General features: G+C 32.6%; 1 protein-coding gene across 4 annotated transcripts in view; it reads left to right on the top strand.

Moving 5' to 3' along the window:
* GOLM2 (golgi membrane protein 2) overlaps positions 1-22,004 on the top strand; it is a 91,062-nt gene that overhangs the window by 38,380 nt on the left and 30,678 nt on the right. For 2 of the 4 annotated variants that reach the window (XM_051977247.1, XM_051977245.1), the window contains exons 5-6: positions 403-544; positions 1,139-1,219. In XM_051977247.1, coding sequence (XP_051833207.1) covers positions 403-544; positions 1,139-1,219 — 223 coding nt within the window. Of the gene's footprint in view, positions 1-399; positions 545-1,138; positions 1,220-22,004 lie in introns of all 4 variants that reach the window. The other 2 variants (XM_051977243.1, XM_051977246.1) reach the window with 1 other exon arrangement.

Below are 22,004 nucleotides of genomic sequence, written 5' to 3' on the forward strand. Positions count from 1 at the left end.
ACTAAACAATAACAATAATTTACATTTACATAGTGTTTTAAAGTGTCTAGAACATTTTCCTTATAACCCTGAGCAGAAGATAGTTTAAATATTATTTCTGTTTATACCTCTCCTCTACATGCTCAACACATACAGATGAGGAAACAGACTATAAGTAGTCCTGTGATTTGTCTCTGGTTATACCAATGTCAAAGCCAGGATTTGAACATAGCTTTTCTGATTCCCTGTCCCATTCAATGTATTATGATATATGTCATGTAATACTTTCTTATATATAGGGTTCAAAAGTTGACATATATAGAAAAAGTTAATTGTTTCTGGACATATAAGAAGTAAACAAGTAAGTCATAATTTGAATTGAAAAATATTTCCTATTACCAAATCTATATTTTTCAACAGCAGGAAGCCCTAAAGACTCAGCAGAATAATGTAATTGAATTGGATACAAAAGATCAGGAAACACTCAAAAATATTCCAGATGAAGTTGAGAATGCTGCAAATAAGAATGAGAAACCCTCAACCAATCATCTTTCACTTGGGAAAGGTATTTAAAAATATATTAATGATATGTTTTTTTTTCTCTTCCCATTTGTAAATCTTTCATTCAAATTTATGATAGTTTTAAATATCATCAGTTTCAAAAATATATATATATGCATGAATGTCTCTATAAATATATATATACATATCCACACATATATATATGTGGGTATATATAGTCATATAAACACAAATATACTTACCTACAGACACATATACACATATGTGTTACCAGTGGTGAAATAGTTTATGTCGCAGTAGAATTTGGATCACATAGCTCTGACTTCATGGCTGTATTCTGTCCACTATGCCTCTATACCTGTAAAGTTTTTGGTATTGTGTCAAAATTATATCCTTCCTCTCCCCTCAAATTGTAAATAATTATTCCTTTGATAAACAGCTGGAAAAAGTAAATGGATTTAGGATTTAGAACTTTTCTTGTTTCAGGGAGTAATGATCCAGAATACCAAGTCATTGAAAGAGAGCATCAGGAAGCAGATGTAATTGTCCATTAGATGGAGAAGGTTACCTTCCCCTCATATGTTTTCAATTTGCTTTGGAAAAATACAGAAATATATTTTTGTCATTTCTTGAGCAGAACAAATTAAACGAGCTGGTGATGCAGGCATGCCTGGAATAGAAGAGAATGACCTTGCAAAAGCTGATGATCTTCCTACCTGTAAGTAAGAATGATTAGACATGTTCTTAAAAGATTAAAGTTTTTCATGGTGATTCTGCTTTTTTATTTGGTGACAACTTATAAAGAGTCAAAAATTTGAGACAGACAGCATAAATACTGTTCATATATTAAGTACATGCTACATAAAAAAATACTAGGCATTGTGTGGAGGATAAATTCAAAGTAAGATATAAGTTATGTTCTCAAGGAGGTTATAATATAGGAGAAAGGAATAAGACATAAACACAGGTGACTAATGTAAGACAAAATATGAGTAAGTATAAGATAGAGGTCTTGTCCCAGTACTGTGACAAATTGCATTAACTTTTAGCTGGGAGTTTGAAGGAGTTGGGAAGGGAGTATGTTCTAGTCTACATGACAACACAATCAAAGACACATATATGATATCATACTGTAGGTTTTTAATTAAAATTTGGTTAATTGATGTAGTATATATTTTAAAAGATACAGATTTGGTTTTAGAGAAGAGGTAAGATAATAAATAGTAAGGATATGTAGTTTAGTTTGGCTAGAATATGTATGTTTCTGTAAAAAGAGAATACTTTTTTCACTTTATTAACGATAATAATACAGTAAGAATAATTATCCAGTGTAGTCTGGAAATGTGGTCTGAATATTAGACTTCTTCAGATAACTGAGGATTATTTCTTTAAGTTCCTGAACTTTTCTCTTATACTGTGAATTTAATATTTTGAATATTAGATTTTAATAATCTAATGTGTACTTTTCTGCCTTAGTAAAAAGAATATACAGATTATAAATTAACTTTTTCTTGATGCTTCAGGGATGTAATTTATGAACAATTACTATATTGTGCTATAATATAGTGATAAAGTCAGGATTCTCATAGCCATTCATTTTGTCACCAATCCAGTTCAAATCTTTATTACTTCTTATTTTAGCCTAACTGGTTTCCTAGTCCACAGTCTCTCTTTACTGTAATCATATCCAGTACTTAGTTATCAGATTTACTTTCTTAAAGTTTGCTCACATCACCCTAAAAAACTCTGAATAGATATCTATTGCTTTACCAAGTTGAAATCTAGAGTTTTAGATTGCTATTCAGAGCTCCTTAATGTCTGGTTACAACCTTTCCTTTTTTCATGTAATCTTTGCTGCTGATGAAATGAACTAATCACTCTTGCCTGAATAATTCTAGTGCTTTCTCACATCTGTGCTACTGTATATGATTTCCCTTTTTTATAGAATGTCCTTGGAGACTTGGTGCAAATGCCACCTCCTCCCTGGAATTTCCCTTGATCTCTTGATTCTTAAAAGGAATATATCATCTTTTCCAGACTGACAGAGGGGTCTGTGACACACAAAAAAGATAGGAACTCCTGCATTAATGTAATCACAATTTTATGTGAGACCCTTTGAGAGTATTATTTTCCTTTATCATCAATTTTCCAGCCAACTAAGTATTTATTGGTTTTTATTTTATACTTTTTGAGTTAGAAGTCTTAGTTTTTGTGTATCTCTTGTTCAATCATTTTACCTGGGTATTTGAAAACTATAATTTGCATTTTTTTTTTTTTTACTATGTCAAACCATTTGAGCTCCCTCTGTATTCTGGTATATATTGCATTTTTTTGAAGACACTCTAACCCCTTCATAGCTGGGACTTTTATACATATTACATTTTATTTGTATTTTATGGGGTTTTAAAAGGTAATTTCAATTACTCTTTATTTGTATTGCAAAAACTAACTGCTTTGAAATGATCATTTATTTTAAAGTAAATTTTATCGATGCTTTTTATGTTTATTTCATGTTCGTTTCTGTAAATGTACATGGAGATACACATTCCCATCAAACTTAATTCTCTTTTGTAACAATTAAAAATAGTTAAGCAAAAACAACTAATACGGTGACCATATTGACAGTATAGATAGCACTTTGACCCCATCATTGATTGTGCCAGGGAGGCAGAGTTATATTTTCTTTTCTTCAGAATTGATTTTAGTTTTTAGTTAAGTGGAGTTTGTCTTCCTTTTGGTTTTCTTTTCATTTACTTTGTTGTAGTCACTATGTATATTGTTTTCCTGTTTACTACTTTGTAGTAGATTATACATATATCTTCCTTGGTTTATCCAAATCTCTCATATTTAGCATTTCTTATTTCATAATATTTCATTATATTCATGTACCACATTTTGTTCAACCATTCTTTGTTAATGGGCTTTTACTGTTTCCATTTTCTTGCTATCTTACAAGTCCTATTAGAAATCTCTTGGTATATAATAGAACTCTTTGGCTTTTGTTCTCCTCAGGACATGTACTTAAGAGTGTAATCACTCAGTCAACAGTTTAGTCACTTTTCTTGCATAATTCCAGATTGCTTTCCAGAATTATTGGGTCATTTCACAGCTTCATCTTCTCACAATGCTTTCAGTATTGACTGTTTCTGCTTTTTACCATATTTGTTCATTTTCTGTATTTAAGCAAAAATCTCAGAGCTATTTTAATTTGCATTTTTCTTCTTTGATTTATAGTTTTTTTTAATCATTGATACTTTATAATTTTTCTTTTTAATTTTGTTTGTTCAAATCCATTGTAACTTCACAATTGGGAAATGACTCTGGGTCTTGCATCTTTGTGTTTTTTTTTTTTTTTTACTATGTCAAACCATTTGAGCTCCCTCTGTATTCTGGTATATATTGCATTTTTTTGAAGACACTCTAACCCCTTCATAGCTGGGACTTTTATACATATTACATTTTATTTGTATTTTATGGGGTTTTAAAAGGTAATTTCAATTACTCTTTATTTGTATTGCAAAAACTAACTGCTTTGAAATGATCATTTATTTTAAAGTAAATTTTATCGATGCTTTTTATGTTTATTTCATGTTCGTTTCTGTAAATGTACATGGAGATACACATTCCCATCAAACTTAATTCTCTTTTGTAACAATTAAAAATAGTTAAGCAAAAACAACTAATACGGTGACCATATTGACAGTATAGATAGCACTTTGACCCCATCATTGATTGTGCCAGGGAGGCAGAGTTATATTTTCTTTTCTTCAGAATTGATTTTAGTTTTTAGTTAAGTGGAGTTTGTCTTCCTTTTGGTTTTCTTTTCATTTACTTTGTTGTAGTCACTATGTATATTGTTTTCCTGTTTACTACTTTGTAGTAGATTATACATATATCTTCCTTGGTTTATCCAAATCTCTCATATTTAGCATTTCTTATTTCATAATATTTCATTATATTCATGTACCACATTTTGTTCAACCATTCTTTGTTAATGGGCTTTTACTGTTTCCATTTTCTTGCTATCTTACAAGTCCTATTAGAAATCTCTTGGTATATAATAGAACTCTTTGGCTTTTGTTCTCCTCAGGACATGTACTTAAGAGTGTAATCACTCAGTCAACAGTTTAGTCACTTTTCTTGCATAATTCCAGATTGCTTTCCAGAATTATTGGGTCATTTCACAGCTTCATCTTCTCACAATGCTTTCAGTATTGACTGTTTCTGCTTTTTACCATATTTGTTCATTTTCTGTATTTAAGCAAAAATCTCAGAGCTATTTTAATTTGCATTTTTCTTCTTTGATTTATAGTTTTTTTTAATCATTGATACTTTATAATTTTTCTTTTTAATTTTGTTTGTTCAAATCCATTGTAACTTCACAATTGGGAAATGACTCTGGGTCTTGCATCTTTGTGTTTTTCTTTTTTTTTTAACAAGACTTTTTTTCATTGATAATTGGTGTAAAAATATTTTCCCCCAGCAGTTTGTTAAAGGTATTTTCTTCTCTTATTCTATTTCTCTTGTGCCTTAGCTTGTATGATTGTAGGTCTGCTTTTTGCCAACTTTATTTCTGCTTCTAATCTCTGCTGCCATTTTGGTTGCTGTTTTCTTCTGTGTTCTCTCTACTTCTTTGTTCCTGCTTCTTTCTCTCCATTCATTCTTTTTATCTCTTCTACTGTTTTGCTTTTCAGATTTGGTACCAGTAAGATCACCAGCCAGTGAAGAAATGCTGGAGGGAATAGGAAGCCTCTTGAGTTTGTTGAGTGGTGAAGGGTAGGATAGCATGATTGCCCTGTGCTTTAGGAAAATCACAGAAGCAGATGAATAGAGGATGAATAGAGGAATGGGGAGAGATGTGAAGCATACAGACCCACCAAGCAAGTATGTGAGGTGATGAGGGTAGCACTAGAGAAGAGAAGGGAGCATATTAGAAAAATGTTGCAAAGGTGATTCAACAGGACTTGACAACAGATTGGATATCAGGATGAGGGTGGGTTAGAGATAGTGAGAAACCCAGAATGACTCCTCGATTGCAAGCATGAGGGACCGGGGTTGAGAGAAGTGGGCATGATGTTGGCATCTGTAGCAGGAGGGAGGGTGGAAAGTTTAGGGAGACAGATGAATTACATTGGATTTAAGAGGTGTGTTGGAATCCAGTTTGAGATGCCTGAAAGGCAGTTGATAATGTCATATTGTAAGTCAATAGGGTCAAGATAGGTAGATTTGAGATCATCAGCTTAGAGATGGTAATTAAATCCATAGGAGCTGACAAGATCCCCAAATGAAGTATTACAGAGGGAAAACAGGGGCCAAAAGAGCCCTGTAAGACACCTATGATTGAAAGATGTAATCTCTGATTATCTAGCAAAGGAGACTGAAAAAGAATAGTCAAATAGATAGGAAGATAATCAGTAGAAGGTATCCTAGAAAACTTAGAGAAGAGAGTGGTCAACAATGTCAAAAATTGTAGAGAGGTTAAAGCAAATGAAGATGGAAAAAGACCATTGGATTTGAAAACTAAAAAATCATTAGATATAATGGAATACTGTTATGCTATAAGAAATAATGAGCAGACAGATTTCAGAAAAACTTGGAAAGACTTAATCTGAACTGATGCTGAGTGAAATGAGCAGAACTAGGAGAACATTGTACACAGTAACAGCAACATTATTTGAGCATTAACTATGATAAACTTAGCTCTTTTCAGCAATACAGTGATCCAAGACAATTCAGAAGGACTTTTGATGAAAGATGTTGTCCATCTTCAAAGAGCAATGGAAGTTTCAAGAGAGATAAAAAAGATTTGGAAGAGCCATTATGATAGTGAGTTGTTAAGGAAGGAATAGTAGAATTGAAGTTGAAGTTGTGCAACAAATTTGTCTTGGAGATAATCAGAATGGTTGTATATTTTTCTCTACTTTGATTCATTCAGCAATACAAGTATAGAAGTAAAGGCAATAAATGGTAGGAGTGATTCAAATCTGAGGCTTTGAATAATCATCAATGCTAGTGCCTACCTTTCCAAGGTATTTTCATATCTTTTTCATCACTTACTCAAAATTCACACTGCGTGCCACAAAACTGGAACTTAATTCATCCATATAATGCCATGAAGTTGTTTCTAACTCTTTAACTGAGCAGTTGAATCGTTTTTCAGTTTCATTTGATGCATTTTTGTTGAAAGCCTATTATGTACTAATGATTGTTTTTGACACTTTGTGGGGTTACAAAAAAAAAAAAAACAAGACATGGTTCAGTTCTTCAAGAAGTTTACTTTTAGGGGCAGTTAGGTGGTATAGTGGATAGAGCACCAGCCCAGAAGTCAGGAGAACCTGAGTTCAAATCTGGTCTCAGACTTAACACTTCCTAGCTGTGTGACCCTGGGTAGGTCACTTAATCCCAATTGCCTCAGGAAAAAAAAAATTTACTGTCATTTGGAAAACAGGACATGTACCATGAAAGAATAACATTATTTGGCTGTGGATATATTATTAAATATCAAAGAAAGTGTTATTTAAAACAGTATAGAACTTCAAGGAGGGAAGAAATTAGTGTAGGCAATAAATGAAAACTTCATAAAGGAGAGGAATATTGAAGGAATCGTAAAAACTAGATAGGAGTTGATAAGTAGAGAAAGTATGGAAAGTATTGCTTTCCAGAAAAGGAAAATAACAGTGACTTTCAAACATTTTTAGAACATGTACTATCATTTCAGCAAGGCAAAATTGGTAAGTAAACCACCCCACTCAATTCTACTTGTTTTAATTCTAATGAAGGTTTCTTTGTGGGTGAGTTGTTTTTAAGTATATACCAAAAAAGTCATCAAGAAAACATAAACAGTTTCTGACTTATATATACCCATTCCCCCATTTATACAAAATCTGTATAATTTTCCCTCTTGTACTCCTTTAGGCTAGAATCTCTACATCATCCTCTCAGGAACTTCAACTTTAGGAAACTCAGCATCCTGTAAGATTGTGTCAGCCTTAGTATTCACACATCATCATTATCCTCTGCCTCTCTGATTGGAAGGATAGATCTAAGAACTTCTCTCCAAGCCTCCATTTAAAGAAAACTTCTAGAATTGCACATGTTTAATATAAATTGGATTACTTGCTGTCTAGGGGAGGGGGGGAGAGAGTAGGGAAGAAAAAATTTTTGGAACACAAGATTTTGCAAGGGTGAATGTTGAAAACTATGTGTGTGTTTTGTTATAAAAAAATAAGTAAGGAGGGCTTCTAGGCCAGCCATCTTTTTATTTTACACTTGATGCATTCCTTTAGATTGGATTCCATCATGCTATGCACCTTTAGTTTTTCAGCTTTTATTTGTGTGTTTTCTTCCCTCACCAAATTATAAGTTCTCTAAAGGCAGAAACTATTTCTTTTTCATATTGTATTCCCAGTGCTTAACATAGTGTCTGACACATAGTAGCCATTTAGTGGCCAGAGAGAGACAAGAGACAATGAGAGAGGAGGGGAGGAGGAAGGGAAATAAGAGGGAGAGAAAGAAGGCTATTAGAAGAACAAAGCAGATTTTTTTCAAACACATCTTTACCGTTTCGCAATTGACTGAAAGATATAGAGTATATAATACCCCAGTGTGCTTATTGTTGATTACATAAAAGTGTTCAATTTGGTAGAATGAAAAACTTGGTAGAACATAAAACTTGGTAAAACATTTAAGCTTTTTCATAGTAAGATATATACTTTTTATATGTTAAGATCACTCAGTATTCCTTGAAAGATATAAAGACAGAAATAATATTGTTTGATGAGCCTCTATGATGATAAATATTAGGCCAGGTAACAAACAGGGAAATGTATGCTTATCAAAAATATTTACTAGTGTGCTAGAGGAGATATAGTACAGTATCCACGTTGAAGAGGGATTCCCTCTGCTCTCCATAATAGTTGTTCAAAATAGTTTGAGATAATGTATTGATTATAGAGAATCTTTGTCAGTTGTTATTGTAACAAAGAGCTATTTTATTTTTCTTTACCCCAGTTACATGTAAAGATTATTTTTTAACGTTTAAAAAATTGATAGCATTTTTCATCATGAGGTCTTTGGATTTGTCTTAGATCATTATATTAGAAAGAATAGCAAAATCATTCATAGTTGATCATCATTCAGTATTGCTGTTTTTGTGTAGAGTGTCCTCCTTTATTTAGCATCAGTTTGTCTTTCCAGATTTTTCTGGAACTTGTACCAATTCATAACTCCACCAGTAGTGGACACTAATGTGTCTCAATTTTCCCACATCTCCTCAGTGTTTATCATTTTCCTTTTCTCTCATATTAGTTAGTCTGACAAGTGTGAGATGGTATTTCAGAGTTATTTTAATTTGATTTATCTGAAAAATAATGATTTAGAGTATTTTTTCATATGGCTATAAATAGCTTTTATTTCTTTGTCTGAAAAATGCCTGTTCATATCCTTTGACCAGTTATCAAATGGAAAATATATATATATTATATATTTAATCAGTTGTCTACATATTGAGAAATGAGACCTTTATCAGAGATATTTGCTATAAAAATTTCCCTCAGCTTTCTGCTTTCCTTCTTTTTCTTTTAGTTTTGAACATTCATTTTTGTAAGATTTTGTGTTCCAAATTTTTCTTCTTCCTTTCCCTTATCTCTCTCCTCCCAAGAAAGCAAGCAATCTGATATAGGTTAAACACGTATAATTCTTTTTAAAATATTTACATATTGTATTATTATATATGTTGTGCAAGAAAAATCAGACCAAAATGGGAAAAACCATGAGAAAGAAAAAGCAAACAAACAACCAAAAAAAGGTGAAAATACTATGCTTTGATCCACATTCAGTCTCTATATTTCTCTCTCTGGATGCAGATGGCATTTTCTATCCTAAGTCTTTTGGAATTGCCTTGGATCACTGCATTGCTGAGAAGAGTTAAGTCTGTCATCACATAATTTTGTTATTACTATATAAAGTGTTCTCCTAGTTCTGCTTATTTCACTCAGAGTTGGTTCATGTCTTTCTAGCCTTTTCTGAAATCAGCTTGCTCATCATTTCTTATGGAACAATAGTATTCCATTACATTCTTATACCATAATTTATTTACTCATTCCCCAATTAATGGGCATCCACCAAATTTTCAATTCCTTGCCACTACAAAAAGAGTTTCTGCTTTCTTTCTAATCTTGGTTACATTGGTTTTGCTTGTACAAAAACTTTAAAATTCAATATAATAAAAATTATCCATTTTACATCTCATAAATTTTTCTCTTATTGGTTGTAAATTCTTCCCTTCTTCATATGCGTCACAAACCGTTCTTTGCTCTCCTAATTTGCTTATGCTAACACTCTTTAAATTTGAATCATATACCCATTTTGATCCTATCTTAGTATATGATATCAGATGTTTATTTATATCTAGTTTCTGCCATACAGTTTTCTAGTTTTGCCAGTAGTTTTGTCAAGTAGTGAGTTCTTGTCCCAGAAGCAGGAGTTTTGGAGTTTATCAAACACTCGATTATTATGATCATTTACTATTGAGTCTTATGTACCTAATCTATTCTACTGATCCACCACTTTATATTTTAGCCAATACCATGAAATTTTATTGAATCCCTTTTTATAATACAGTTTGAGATCTGATACGACTAGGCCACCTTCCTTCTCATTTGTTTTCATTAATTCCCTTGATATTCTTGACTGTTATGATTTTTATGATTGTTAAGATTTTGTTATGTTTTTTAGCCCTATAAAATAATTTTTGGTAGTTTTATTGGTTTGGAATTGAATAAGTAAACTAATTTAGGTAGAATTGTCATCTTTGTTATATTGGCTCAGCCTACCCATGATCAATTAATGTTTTTCCAGTTGTTTAGATCTGATTTTATTTATGTGAAAATATTTTGTAACTGTATTTATGTAGTTGCTGGGTTGAATTATTTTCTTTTGTGATTCATCAGATATTGAAGAAAGAGAAATTTAGATGTAAATGCTAATGATTTAATTATTTGTCTTATAAAGTTTTAAAGTACATTTACTGCCCAGAAATCATTCCCATTTTCTGAGAATTTGTATTCCTTCTGTCTCTGTGGGACTCTGTGGGAATGTGCAACAACGATTAACAGTTCTACAGCAAAGAAAGGATTTTGTCAGCATAGTGTGTGTGCAGAGTCCAAAATGATTAAAGATCATGACCTCATGGTTCAAGTCTGAGCTTTCACTCAGAATTCAGAAGTAAAATCTTCCCAGTATTAGGCATGCATGGCACACTTCTCAACTGTTTATTGGAATTTTTTTTTTTGGTTAAGGCCATTGGGGTTAAGTGATTTGCCCAGGGTCACACAGCTAGGAAGTGTTAAGTGTCTGAGATCAGATTTGAACTCAGATTCTCCTGATTTCAGGGTTGGTGCTCTACACACTGCACCACCTAACTACCTCTTGGAGGGACTTTTTTTATTTTTTTCAACCATCTCAATCTTATTACTGTAATTTGGACCAGTCTCACAACAGTTGTAACAAAATTGATCTGGCCTATTTTAAATTGTATTCTTAAGAAAACTGAGAGACAGTTCATATATGTACCTATAATTGGCACAATGTACCATTTTCTCTGCTTCTAATTTCTTTGTAGATTTGAAACTATTCACCTTGAGTCTATAGGAACCTTATGGTTAATCAGTCCACCTTTCTGTTTACAATGTTAATTGATGAAGTTAAATTAACTCAGTAAACATTTGTCATTAACTGCAGAACAGTATATGATGGGGACATAAGAAAAATATGGGATGCTGTGTGAGATCTTAGGAAAAATATTTTTCAACTGAAAGAAAAAACAAAGACTTCTGAAAAAATATCTGACACCTGAGCCAGGACTTAAAAAGTATGGGATGAATGTAAATTCCAAAAGGGATGCAAGCAGGTGAAGTATTGGGAAGACACTGAAGGAATAAGAAATGCAAAGGCATGAAAGTACAGAATATAAGGGAAGTTCTAGAAAGAGTAATTAGTTTTAAAATATAGGTTTTATGAAAGGGAGTAATGTCAATCATTCAGTAAACATTAACTGTTTAAACTGATCAAAGCATAGTATTTTCACCTTTTTTGTCGTTGATTGTAGTTTTTTCCTAATTTTTTTTTCTTTTACCTTTTGATCTGATTTTTCTTGTTCAGCATGACAAATATGGAAATATATTTACAAGAATTATACGTTTAACCTATATTGGATTGTATAATGACTGTGCTAGCACCCAGGACACCCCAGAATCAGCTGGAATCAGGATAAGGAAAAGTCCTTGATCTTTATTCTTGGTCCCCAGATGCAGGATTGAACAGGATGGAAGCAGAATCTCCGTGACTGCCTTCCCCCTCGTCTACCGCTGAGAGTGTGTCCCTGGCTAGTCTTACTCCACCCCCTAGTCCCTCTTACAATCCTCTATATACCAGTCATTGAGCCAGTACGGATAGTGGAAAGGACTATTTTCCAAGCATATGCCCATAGAGTATTGTCCAATCAGTAGTTAGCCTCAAGCGCTCAGCAGTCCTGACCTCAGTGCATCAACCCAATAGTTTCAGCCCTCTACAGGATTACTTTCTGTCTAAAGGAAGAGATGAGGGAAAAGAAAAAGGAGAAATTTGGAACACAAAGTTTTGCAAAGATGAATATTGAAAACTATCTGCATGTATTTGGAAAAATAAAAAGCTATAAAAAAGGAAGTCTGGAAGAGCAGAAGTTAGTTGGATTAAGCTAGGGCAAGGCAAAGTGAAGTGGAAATGAGAATGTAGAATGGAAAGAAGGGAATTCAAGAAATATTGAGTGATGTAGGTAAATGGCAAAATAGTGGTGGGTGCCATTAACAGGAATGCGAAAAGATTGGATTTTTCCATAGAGAAAAAAAATTTAGGTAGCATAATAGGTCTGGAGCTATGGGAGGGGCCTCAGAAGTCTTTTGGATCACTCCCCTCTGAAGTACTATCACTGAAGCCACATAAATAGTAAAGTAGAAAGTAAAATTGGAATTCTGGTCTTCTGACTTTTAAGGGTCAACATTTAATTCACTCTACCTCATATGGTTATGGGATGAAGAGCCAGTTGATGGTCTTAGTAAAAGATTGTTCTTTTTTCTTCAAAAAAAAATAAAGTATGTGAAGTCACAGAAGTTTTGAAGGACATTGTATAAATCAAGTGTTTGTATGGCTTTGTTCTTGTCAGTAAAAAATGAAAGAGATCATTTGTTTGGTATGGAAGGGACCATCACAGGATTTGAGTACAGAGGAAAAGATGTGGAACAGTTCTTTTGGAAATTGTTAGAGGCCTTTTGTAAGAACAAAAAAGGTTTGCTCAGAAGCAAAGGTCACACCTTTTCCTAGAGAACATGAATTTATAATCTTCTGGCTCAGTGTAATTTTATGACTGCTTGCAGTAATACTCGACAGGCCTGGAGTACTTTTTTTAGTCCTCCTTAGAAGTTAAGAAAATATATATTAGCACAATTTCTTATTTGGAAATTCCATTCTTTTGATGTATGCCCACTCTAGAGAAGTAATGAAATTTGTAGTATGGGTTAAACCCCCCTCCTCCCAGTGGTACCTTTTAAAAAAGAGTCCTCCATGTATTTAATGATGGAGTATTTATAGCCAGAATTTTGAAATCAGCCTACTAGGGGTTAAAGAAACTTAAATTGAGTTGAAACCACTGAAGTAGCTGCAAATGTCCAAGGGGAAGAGAGTAAAAAATGGAATGACACATCAGAAAATAAAATTGAGAGCTAGAATAACTAGGGACATTGGTTCTTCTTATTAATGAGAAAACCAAGTTATGTAGAAGTAAAATATATTATTTATGCTTTTCTTGATGAGGGAAGAGAAAATGTAATAGATTTGTTTTTAAAGAAATAATTTGGTTAATCACTATTATAAAAATTCTTTCTATAAAAAATAGAGTACTTATAAAGAAGGAAAGTGGTATGTATCTAGCATGCTCTACAAAGTTCTAAAATACCATTCTATTGGTTTGTTACAACTTAGAGAAATGATATGGATAGAGAATCAGTATTTGTATCAGCCTGGGCTCATAGTTCATTTCTGACACATTTGTGATTCTGGTCACGTCACCTAATTTCTCTGTATTCTAGGCAATTCTCTAAGATGGCAAATTGTGTAGCAAGTTGATAGTCTTCATTGTTAGAAGGAGTTGCTTCATTGGGAAGTTCCCTATATATGTAAAAATCACAGGTCTAGAAGAAAATATATAACATTAATTTTTTAAAAAATCTTATGCCTCAGTTAACTGAAGCTTATGATTTATAATGTAGTATGATCTACATTCAGAAGAGACTGTTCCTATACCATTAAAATCACAGGTCTCTGACATATTGACAAAATGCCTAATTTAAAAAATATCACAGTCAGTGAATTTAGATTTAAATTATTCTTCCAGGAAAGCATACTGTAGAAATCAATTCATGCAAAATAAGCATTTTACTTCATAACATTTTCCACAAAAAACCAAAATTGAATTCCTCCAGCTAGTCTGGAAAATGTTTTAGGCTGTAATCCACAGTTGTTAAACTGTATATATCCTTTATTTCAGTGATATTATTTTTAAACTGTTGATGAACACAATATTCAAATATCTAATGCCACATTTGTTACACAGTTCAGATTTTTAAAGGAGGCATCATGATATAGTGAAAAAAGAACTATATTTTTAGTCCTAAGAACCTAGGTTTGATTATTGGCACTGCCACTTCCTACTTATGATTTTCAGCAAATTGCTCTAAGCCTCAATTTCTTTTTCTGTAAAATTAAGGAATTACATTTTTCCCTTTTTGATCTGATTTTTCTTATGCAGTATGATAATTGTGGAAATGTGTATAGAAGCATTGCATATATTGTGTGCATTTATTGTATTACTTGCCATCTAGGGAAGGTGGTGGTGGAAAGGGAGGGAAAAAATTTTGGAACACAAGATTTTGCACCAGTGAATGTTGAAAATTATCTATGCATATATTTTTAAAATAAAAAACTTTAACAAAAAAAAAGAATTAAGGAGTTGGACTAGATGACCTAAATCTGTAATCTTGTAGCAATATCATATTTCTTGGCATATAATCATATATGAACCAAAAGTGGATTATTGAACTAGTTTATCAATATATTACCTGAGGATGGCAGGGTAAGGGAGAAAATTAAGACTATAGATGGTTCTGTTCTCTTTGTTGTATGTTTAGAACTACAGGATTGAAAAGATGTCACTTCATAAACATGCCTCAGGAACTATATATAAATATCACTTTTATTTCTTTGAGTATATTATAACCTTTCCTATTTAGGCTTTCCTATATAAAGCTTTCCTATTTAGACATGCTTAGTCTTACTAGCTAATATCTGAGCAATTTATAAGTTTTTACCATCCTCTTATAGATGTTGGTCCAAGTCACATACCTTATCAGTATTCATATCTGCAAATGATTCAATCAATATCTCTTGTCATGTGAGGACTTCTAATTTTCATAACTGAGAAATTCTTCCAGAACAGTTTCCTCAGTCATTTTTCTGGGAGGCAATACCTATGGAGATGTGGTCTGATATCTGTTCTTTAGGTGCTGAATCCACAGCTATTGAAGAGCCAGACAGGAAAGTTCTTGCCACCAGAATTCTTGGTGTGGTCAAGTACCAAGACACTGATACGAAGACATCAGACACTAGTATGATTTTGTCAGTCAAAATGGTATTAAATAAGAAGCATTATCATCTGCTTTACCCACTGGACACCCATCTGACTTGGAGCTGAAAACTTCCCATGTGTCTTCTCCCCTATTAGAATGTGCACTTCCAAGAGAAGAATTTGTGACCAAATAGGAACTAGAGAACATTATGAAATGCAAAATGGATAATTTTGATTACATTGAATTAAAAAGATTTTGTGCAAAAAAAACAACAACAGTGCAACCAAGATTAGAAGGGAAGCAGAAAGCTGGGAAACAATTTTTACAGCCTGCTAAAGAGCTCATTTCTAAAATATATAGAGAACTAAGCCAAATTTATAAGAACACAAGTCATTCCCCTAATTGATAAATGGTTAAAAGAGATGAACAGACCATTTCAGATGAAGAAATTAAAGCTATATATAGTCACATGAAAAAATTCTCTGAATCATTATTGATTAAAGAAATGCAAATTAAAACAACTCTGTGGTACAACTTTACATCTGTAAGATTGATTAATGTGACAGAAAAGGATGATGACAAATGTTGGAGAGGATGTAGGAAAATTGCAGCACTGATGCATTATTGGTCGTATTGTGAACTGATCCAACTGATCCAAATTCTGGAAACCAATTTGGAGTTATATCCAAAGGTCTATAAAATTGTACTTATCCTTTGATCCAGCAGTAACCACTACTAAATCTGTATCACAAAGAGATCATAAAAAAGTACCACATGTATAAAAATGTTTATAGCAGCTATTTTTGTTGTGGCAAAGAATTGGAAATTGAGGGGCTACCCATCAATGGGGGAATGGCTGAACTAATTGTTATGTATAAAAGCAATGGAATACTATTATTCTTTAAAAAATGATGAGGAGACTGATTTCAGAAAAACCTGGAAAGACTTATGAACTGATGCTGAGTAAGAAGAGCAGAACAGGAAAACATTGTATATAGTAATAGCATCATTGTGCAATGATCAACTTTGCTAGACTTGGCTCTTCTCAATATTACAATGATCCAAGAAAATTGCAAGAGATTTCATGATGGAAAATGCTATCCACTTCCATAAAAAGAACCATGGAATCTTCTTGGAATTCTAGTGTTAAGTCAACTTGAAACAAGGTGATAACTCAAGGGAGATGTTAGAATCCTAGTGTTAACTCAATGTAATTGATACAATGCTTGTGTTTACACCTTTACTCATTGGAATTCACAAGTATGGAAGATTCACAAAGTTAACTATGTAACTTTGTGAATTCACACCTCCCTTGAAGCTCTTAGGGCCAGAGAGCACTATGGGAGAAACCCATAATCCCTCTCTCGTATCCCACAATTCCTTTCTCTCATATATAAGAACCAGACAGAGGCTCTCAGATAGAATTCAGCTGAATTACACGGGGAGTGGAGCTGAATTTAGATTGAGAGGGGAGCGTCAAGTGAGTTCAGCCAGAAGCCCTCTCTTGAGTGAGGAGACTTACTTCGGAACATTGACTGGAGTTGGAGAGGAGCACTCTGGGAGATTGAGAGCCAGAAGCCCTCTCTCAGAGGCAAGACAGATTCAACTTGGAGCTGAATTGGAGGCTGAAGAAAGCAGAAGCAGAAGCAAAGGACAAAGCTGGCAAGGAGAGAGAGAAGCCTCTAAGAAAGCTAACTAAGCTATATTGGAGATTGAGATCCAGAAGCCCTCTCTCTGCAGCAAGAGAGATCCATTCCATTTTCCACTTGGCTGGCTGGAGGACTGAAGGACAAACTTTTGGATTTGGAGACATTTGGAGGGAGCGCTTGGAACCAAGCAGAGAGATAGGCCTCTAAGCTAACCGGGCTATATTGGAGACAATAAAAGATCTGAACTTTTGTCACCTGGCTGCATTTGGGGTAATTATTGATCTGAACTGCAACTAAGGCTGCCTCCAGAAAACCTCCCCTGAGAAACCTGCTCTCACCCAGAGAGAACCATTATTTTATTATATTTTAAAGAAGAAAATCACCACAGAGTCTTAAAGCAGATCAGAGAATATCATTTTCACTTTTTTTGCTTGTTTTTAATTTCTTGTGGTTTTTCCCTTTTGTTCCAATTCTTCTTTCACAACATAACCAATGTGGACCTATGTTAATATGATTGAACATGTATAACCTATATAATATTGTTTGCTGTCTTGGAGAGGGCAGGAAGAGAAAAAATGGAAATCAAAATCTTATAAAAATAAATGTTGAAAACCATAATTACCTGTAATTAGAAAAAAAAAAATACTATTAAGTGAAAAAAATGCACTCCCTAAGAGGAGGAGCTCTCCTACTTTTCTGTCTTTTAAGTGCTTATAGTAGTGTTTTGCATAGTGTTTAAATACATGCTTTCTTGCTTGATTGATTGATTCATTCATATTATCTTTTACTTTAGACTGTGTGATTCTTAAGAGCAGAGACTTTTGTCTTTCTTTTTCTCCCCAGAGTTTGGCATAGTATCTGCAACATAGTAGATACTTAATAAATTTTCATGGAATGACTTTTAGTGCAAAAACATTTCCATTTAATGTAATTGAAATTACTTATTTTATCTATCTCTTATTTGATTAAGAATTCTCCCCCTAGCCAAAGCTGTGAATGGTGATGCGTTTTTTCCCCTAAATTTTTTTTAGATGATCTGACTCATAATATCTAGGATATATAACAACTTTGAGCTTGTTGTAATATACTGTGAAAGTGTTGGTCTAAACTTAATCTCTGACTTAACTGCTTTTTGAGTTTTCCTAGCACTTTTGTTAAACAAGTAAGGTTATGAAATTGTTTCTAATTCTTCCTTCTCTAGTGCTTTCCAACTATCTTCTTTTTATTAATCACTACCAAATGGTTTTTGATTATTTCCTTATAGTATAATTTAAAGTCTAAAAGTTCCTCCTCCATTTTTTATTTTTTTTTTTGCTAAATGGAAGAGGCTATTCTTTGCCTCATTTGCTATCTAATCTTAATCATTGAATGGGTGTAGCTTCAGTCACGCTGAGGCCTGTTAAAGACTTGAGCTTTTTTAAGCCAAAGCTTCCCACTGCATCCAGGACCTTCACTCATCTTGATCTATGTCTTGCCACTGAACCTAGATGGCTCTGGAGAGGAAAGTGAGGCAGGTGACCTTGCCCAGCCCTCCGTCACTTAAATCCAAATCACTTGCATGTCATGGCATCATCTCCCTGATGTTATGCTCTTCAAAGGACAAACAACAACAAGAAATTCAATTCCTTAATTTTACAGATGAGAATATTGAGACCCCAGTGGTTAAGTGCCTTGCCCAAGGCCACACAATAAATAGAAGAGGAAGTATTCAAAGTAAGGCCTTCTGACTTCAAATCCAGTACTCTTTCTAATTGTGTCATGTTCAGTTCTTTGTTTTTTAAATCTTTTTGTTAGATTTGTCCACCTGTGAGTGAAAAATATTGTCTCCTGTCATTATTGTAATGATTGTATTATTTTTCAATTCAGTTAACTTTTCTTTTATGGTGCCATATCATTTGGTACATGTGGATTTAATACTGATGTTAGTTCATTATTTATATAATATGTAATATAGTTTCTCAGTTTATATCCTTTGATGTTATGAACTTTTGTTTTTGCTTTGATAACTTAATTGCCCTCCTGTGTAATTTTTTTTATTTACCTGAGCCATAGTAAACTTTATTTCAGCTTTTCATTTTTATTAGTAATGCGTCTTTACTTTTTAGATGTATTCATTATATATAAGATTGTTTAGTTATGTTTTCTTATTCCTTCTTTGGGTTTTTTAATTGGTTAATCCATTTACATATAAAATTATAATTATTTGGGGTTTTTTTTTCTTCTGCTTATTTTGTTAGCATTGCCTTTTAAAAAATCATCTTTTAAGTCATTACTTTGTCCCTGTTATTAATTTTGCTTAAACTGCTTTGAACTCTTGTCTATTTTCAATGACTCTTTTCCCTTCCTGTATTCTTGACTATCTTTTCCTAAGCTATTTTATTTTTACTTAAATGATTATTTTTCCTTTTTATTTAGTCTTTTCTAACCTTTTGCCCCTTTTTCTTTCCCCATTCAGTTAAACAATTAATATTATCCTTATTTTCAGCCTCTTTTTTAATGATTTCTTTTATTTGCTCTTTTACAAGAAAGTTTTCTTTGTTTTGTCTTCCCATTTTTCCTTTCCAATTTATTCTGACTTTTTGCTAACTATCCTAATTTTTTAATTTATTAAATTTTCATTTTTAATTTGTTAATAAACTTTATTCTTTTTGTCGAATATTAAATTCATTCATTATTTAAATATTTAAATAATTTCATTTAAAATTTTCTTCAAAAATTAATTTAAATAAATAAAGCTAGTTTGTTACATTTATTGAATATTAGATAATAAACTTTAATAAATTTATTAAATATTTATATATCCTTATTTGTTCCTTCAGTGTCACTTATAGAATTAAAGCATCTTTTGTGTAATTTCTATTTTATAGATTGTGTAGATTTTTGTTTATCTTACCTTTTTGTCCTTCTGTGCCTCATTTTTAGAAACATTAATTCATGAAGGAAATAATATATCTTATAGAGCGGTGTTACATATTACAAATTACTCTGGGTCCTAAACTATGCAGTTCCTTCCTAGCCCCTTCCTTCATTATAATAAAATTCCTTCTCAAAGGGGATGCTTTCATGCTACTCTAACTCAGCCACTTTATCCCTGTTATCATTCTGAGTGCTAGCTGCCTTGCCATTGAGAAACAATATTGTCAGAGAAGGTAGCTTTGTAGACTAACTCGCCCAGCCTAAACCCCCACAGCAAAGTTATCCTCTCTTACCACAATCACACACTTCTTTTCGTATGGTAATGTTCTTCATAACCATTTATTCCCCTTCCTTTCTGGGTTCTTGGTCTCATATCTCTCCCCTTTCCTTCCTTCCTTCCATTCTCTCACAACACCTATCTTTGCTGAGAGACTATAGGAATCACTATTCCTTCATTTTTCACTCTTAGATTTGGTATAAGTGCATCCTTTCTTCCTTACCTCCCTCATCCCCATTTATGGAACTTCCTATTTTGCAATTCCTTTCTATAAATGACTATGTGGAGTGTTATATCAACTCTTCCACTTTCAATTCTCTTCATTCTTAAGTTCCCTCTAAATCTCTAGTTCCTTATGGTTTTTATCCTTTGTCATTCACTGTGTTCTTTATTTGACATTTGTTGTTCTTTTTATTTTAATTAAACTACAAACTTTAGATAATTATTTTTGTTGTTTTTTTTTTTTTTTAGTAAATATATTTATTTTTCTTGTACTTCTGTTGTTTGGTATATTTGCAAGACTAAATTTCTGCTCATGACTGCATTGGAGGTAGCGATCCAGTAAAGTTTCATGTCTTCCTTTTGTTGGATATGCATCTTTTTTTCATTGATGACTAAGCTGAGATGTTCAGGTTATGTTGTTTGGGGTTGCAGCTTAAATTCCTTTGCTTTTCAGAATGTACTATGTCATTTTTTACTGCATTTTTTTCACAAATGAAGAATAGTCCTGTGGTATTCAAATTTCTTTTCCTTAGCATTGGAAGGTTTTTCTCTTGACCATTTATTTTGTTGTCATTGAAATTATCATATTTAAACATTAGGCAAATACAAACTTGGAGTTTGTAGCATATCACTTTCCTAGTGGAAATGTATGGATTTTCTCTGTTGATGCTTTGTTATTTGTATTTAGGGGTTCTGGACACCTTTGTTGTATTGTTTCCTGAGATATGGTATTTAGGGGGTTTTTTATGTTGTGTTGTTCTTCTGGGAGATTTATGATCCTTAAGTTATCCCTGAATTCATATGTTTTATCATTCTTACCTTTTTATTTTCTGCCAAATTTTCCTCCACTTAAGTATTTGTGTGTTCTAAATCTGATATTCTCTTTCTCATAGCGTCATCTTTTTCTTTTTTTTTTTTTTTTTTTTTGCATCTTTTTCTAAAAGTGTCTTTGAAGGATTTATTTTTTTCAAGTGTGCTAATTGTGTTTTTAAATTCTGCTTAATTTTCTACATTGAAAGCTCTAACCTGTGACTGAAATTTATTCCTAATTTCTTGTTTTATGAATTTCATTTCTTTTGTAAATTATTCTAAAGTTACTTGGATTTTTTTTCATGATATCTGGTGACCCCACAGAAGTCTTTCATCACTTTGATTACTCTTTGCAATTTTGCTCATTCTTGCTTTCCTTAGGATTCTTTCTATAGTCTTTTAGGCTCTTTTTATTTATATTCTCCATCAATCATTTCTATTAAGCCTAACCCAGCTGCTACATGAGTAAATTCTCAATCCAATTAATTCCTATTCCACTTTATTCTTTACAACATGTGGTTGGGCAAAGTCTGTGTGTGTTGTTACTTGGAGAACTGAATTCCTTCATTAAAAAATCCATTACAGTTCTCCCAAATTATATTATTTTAATTTTTTGAATCTTTTGATTATATTGAAATTTTCTTTTTCATTATGGTGGCATGCAACAAAAAATTTTCAAGGGAAGAAAACTTCCTAATATCATTCTTAATATCAAACATATCCAAGTTAGTAAATATTTAACTTCATCTGTAGCTTGAACTACTTACACTAAAAAATAGAAAGATGTTACTTTCTCAGCTAATATATAGAAAAATCCTCAGATATATTTCTAATTCTCTTCTTCATGTTATCTGAAAGTGGAGCAACCTAAAAGTGCTTTGCTAATTATTTGCTAAACATGATTTTGAACATATTATTAGCTCCAGGTAGCACCAAAGTTTCTACTATCAATTGATGCTTTTTGCACTTAGA

The sequence above is a fragment of the Antechinus flavipes genome, chromosome 2 (assembly GCF_016432865.1).
Source record: "Antechinus flavipes isolate AdamAnt ecotype Samford, QLD, Australia chromosome 2, AdamAnt_v2, whole genome shotgun sequence".
Lineage (NCBI taxonomy): Eukaryota > Metazoa > Chordata > Mammalia > Dasyuromorphia > Dasyuridae > Antechinus > Antechinus flavipes.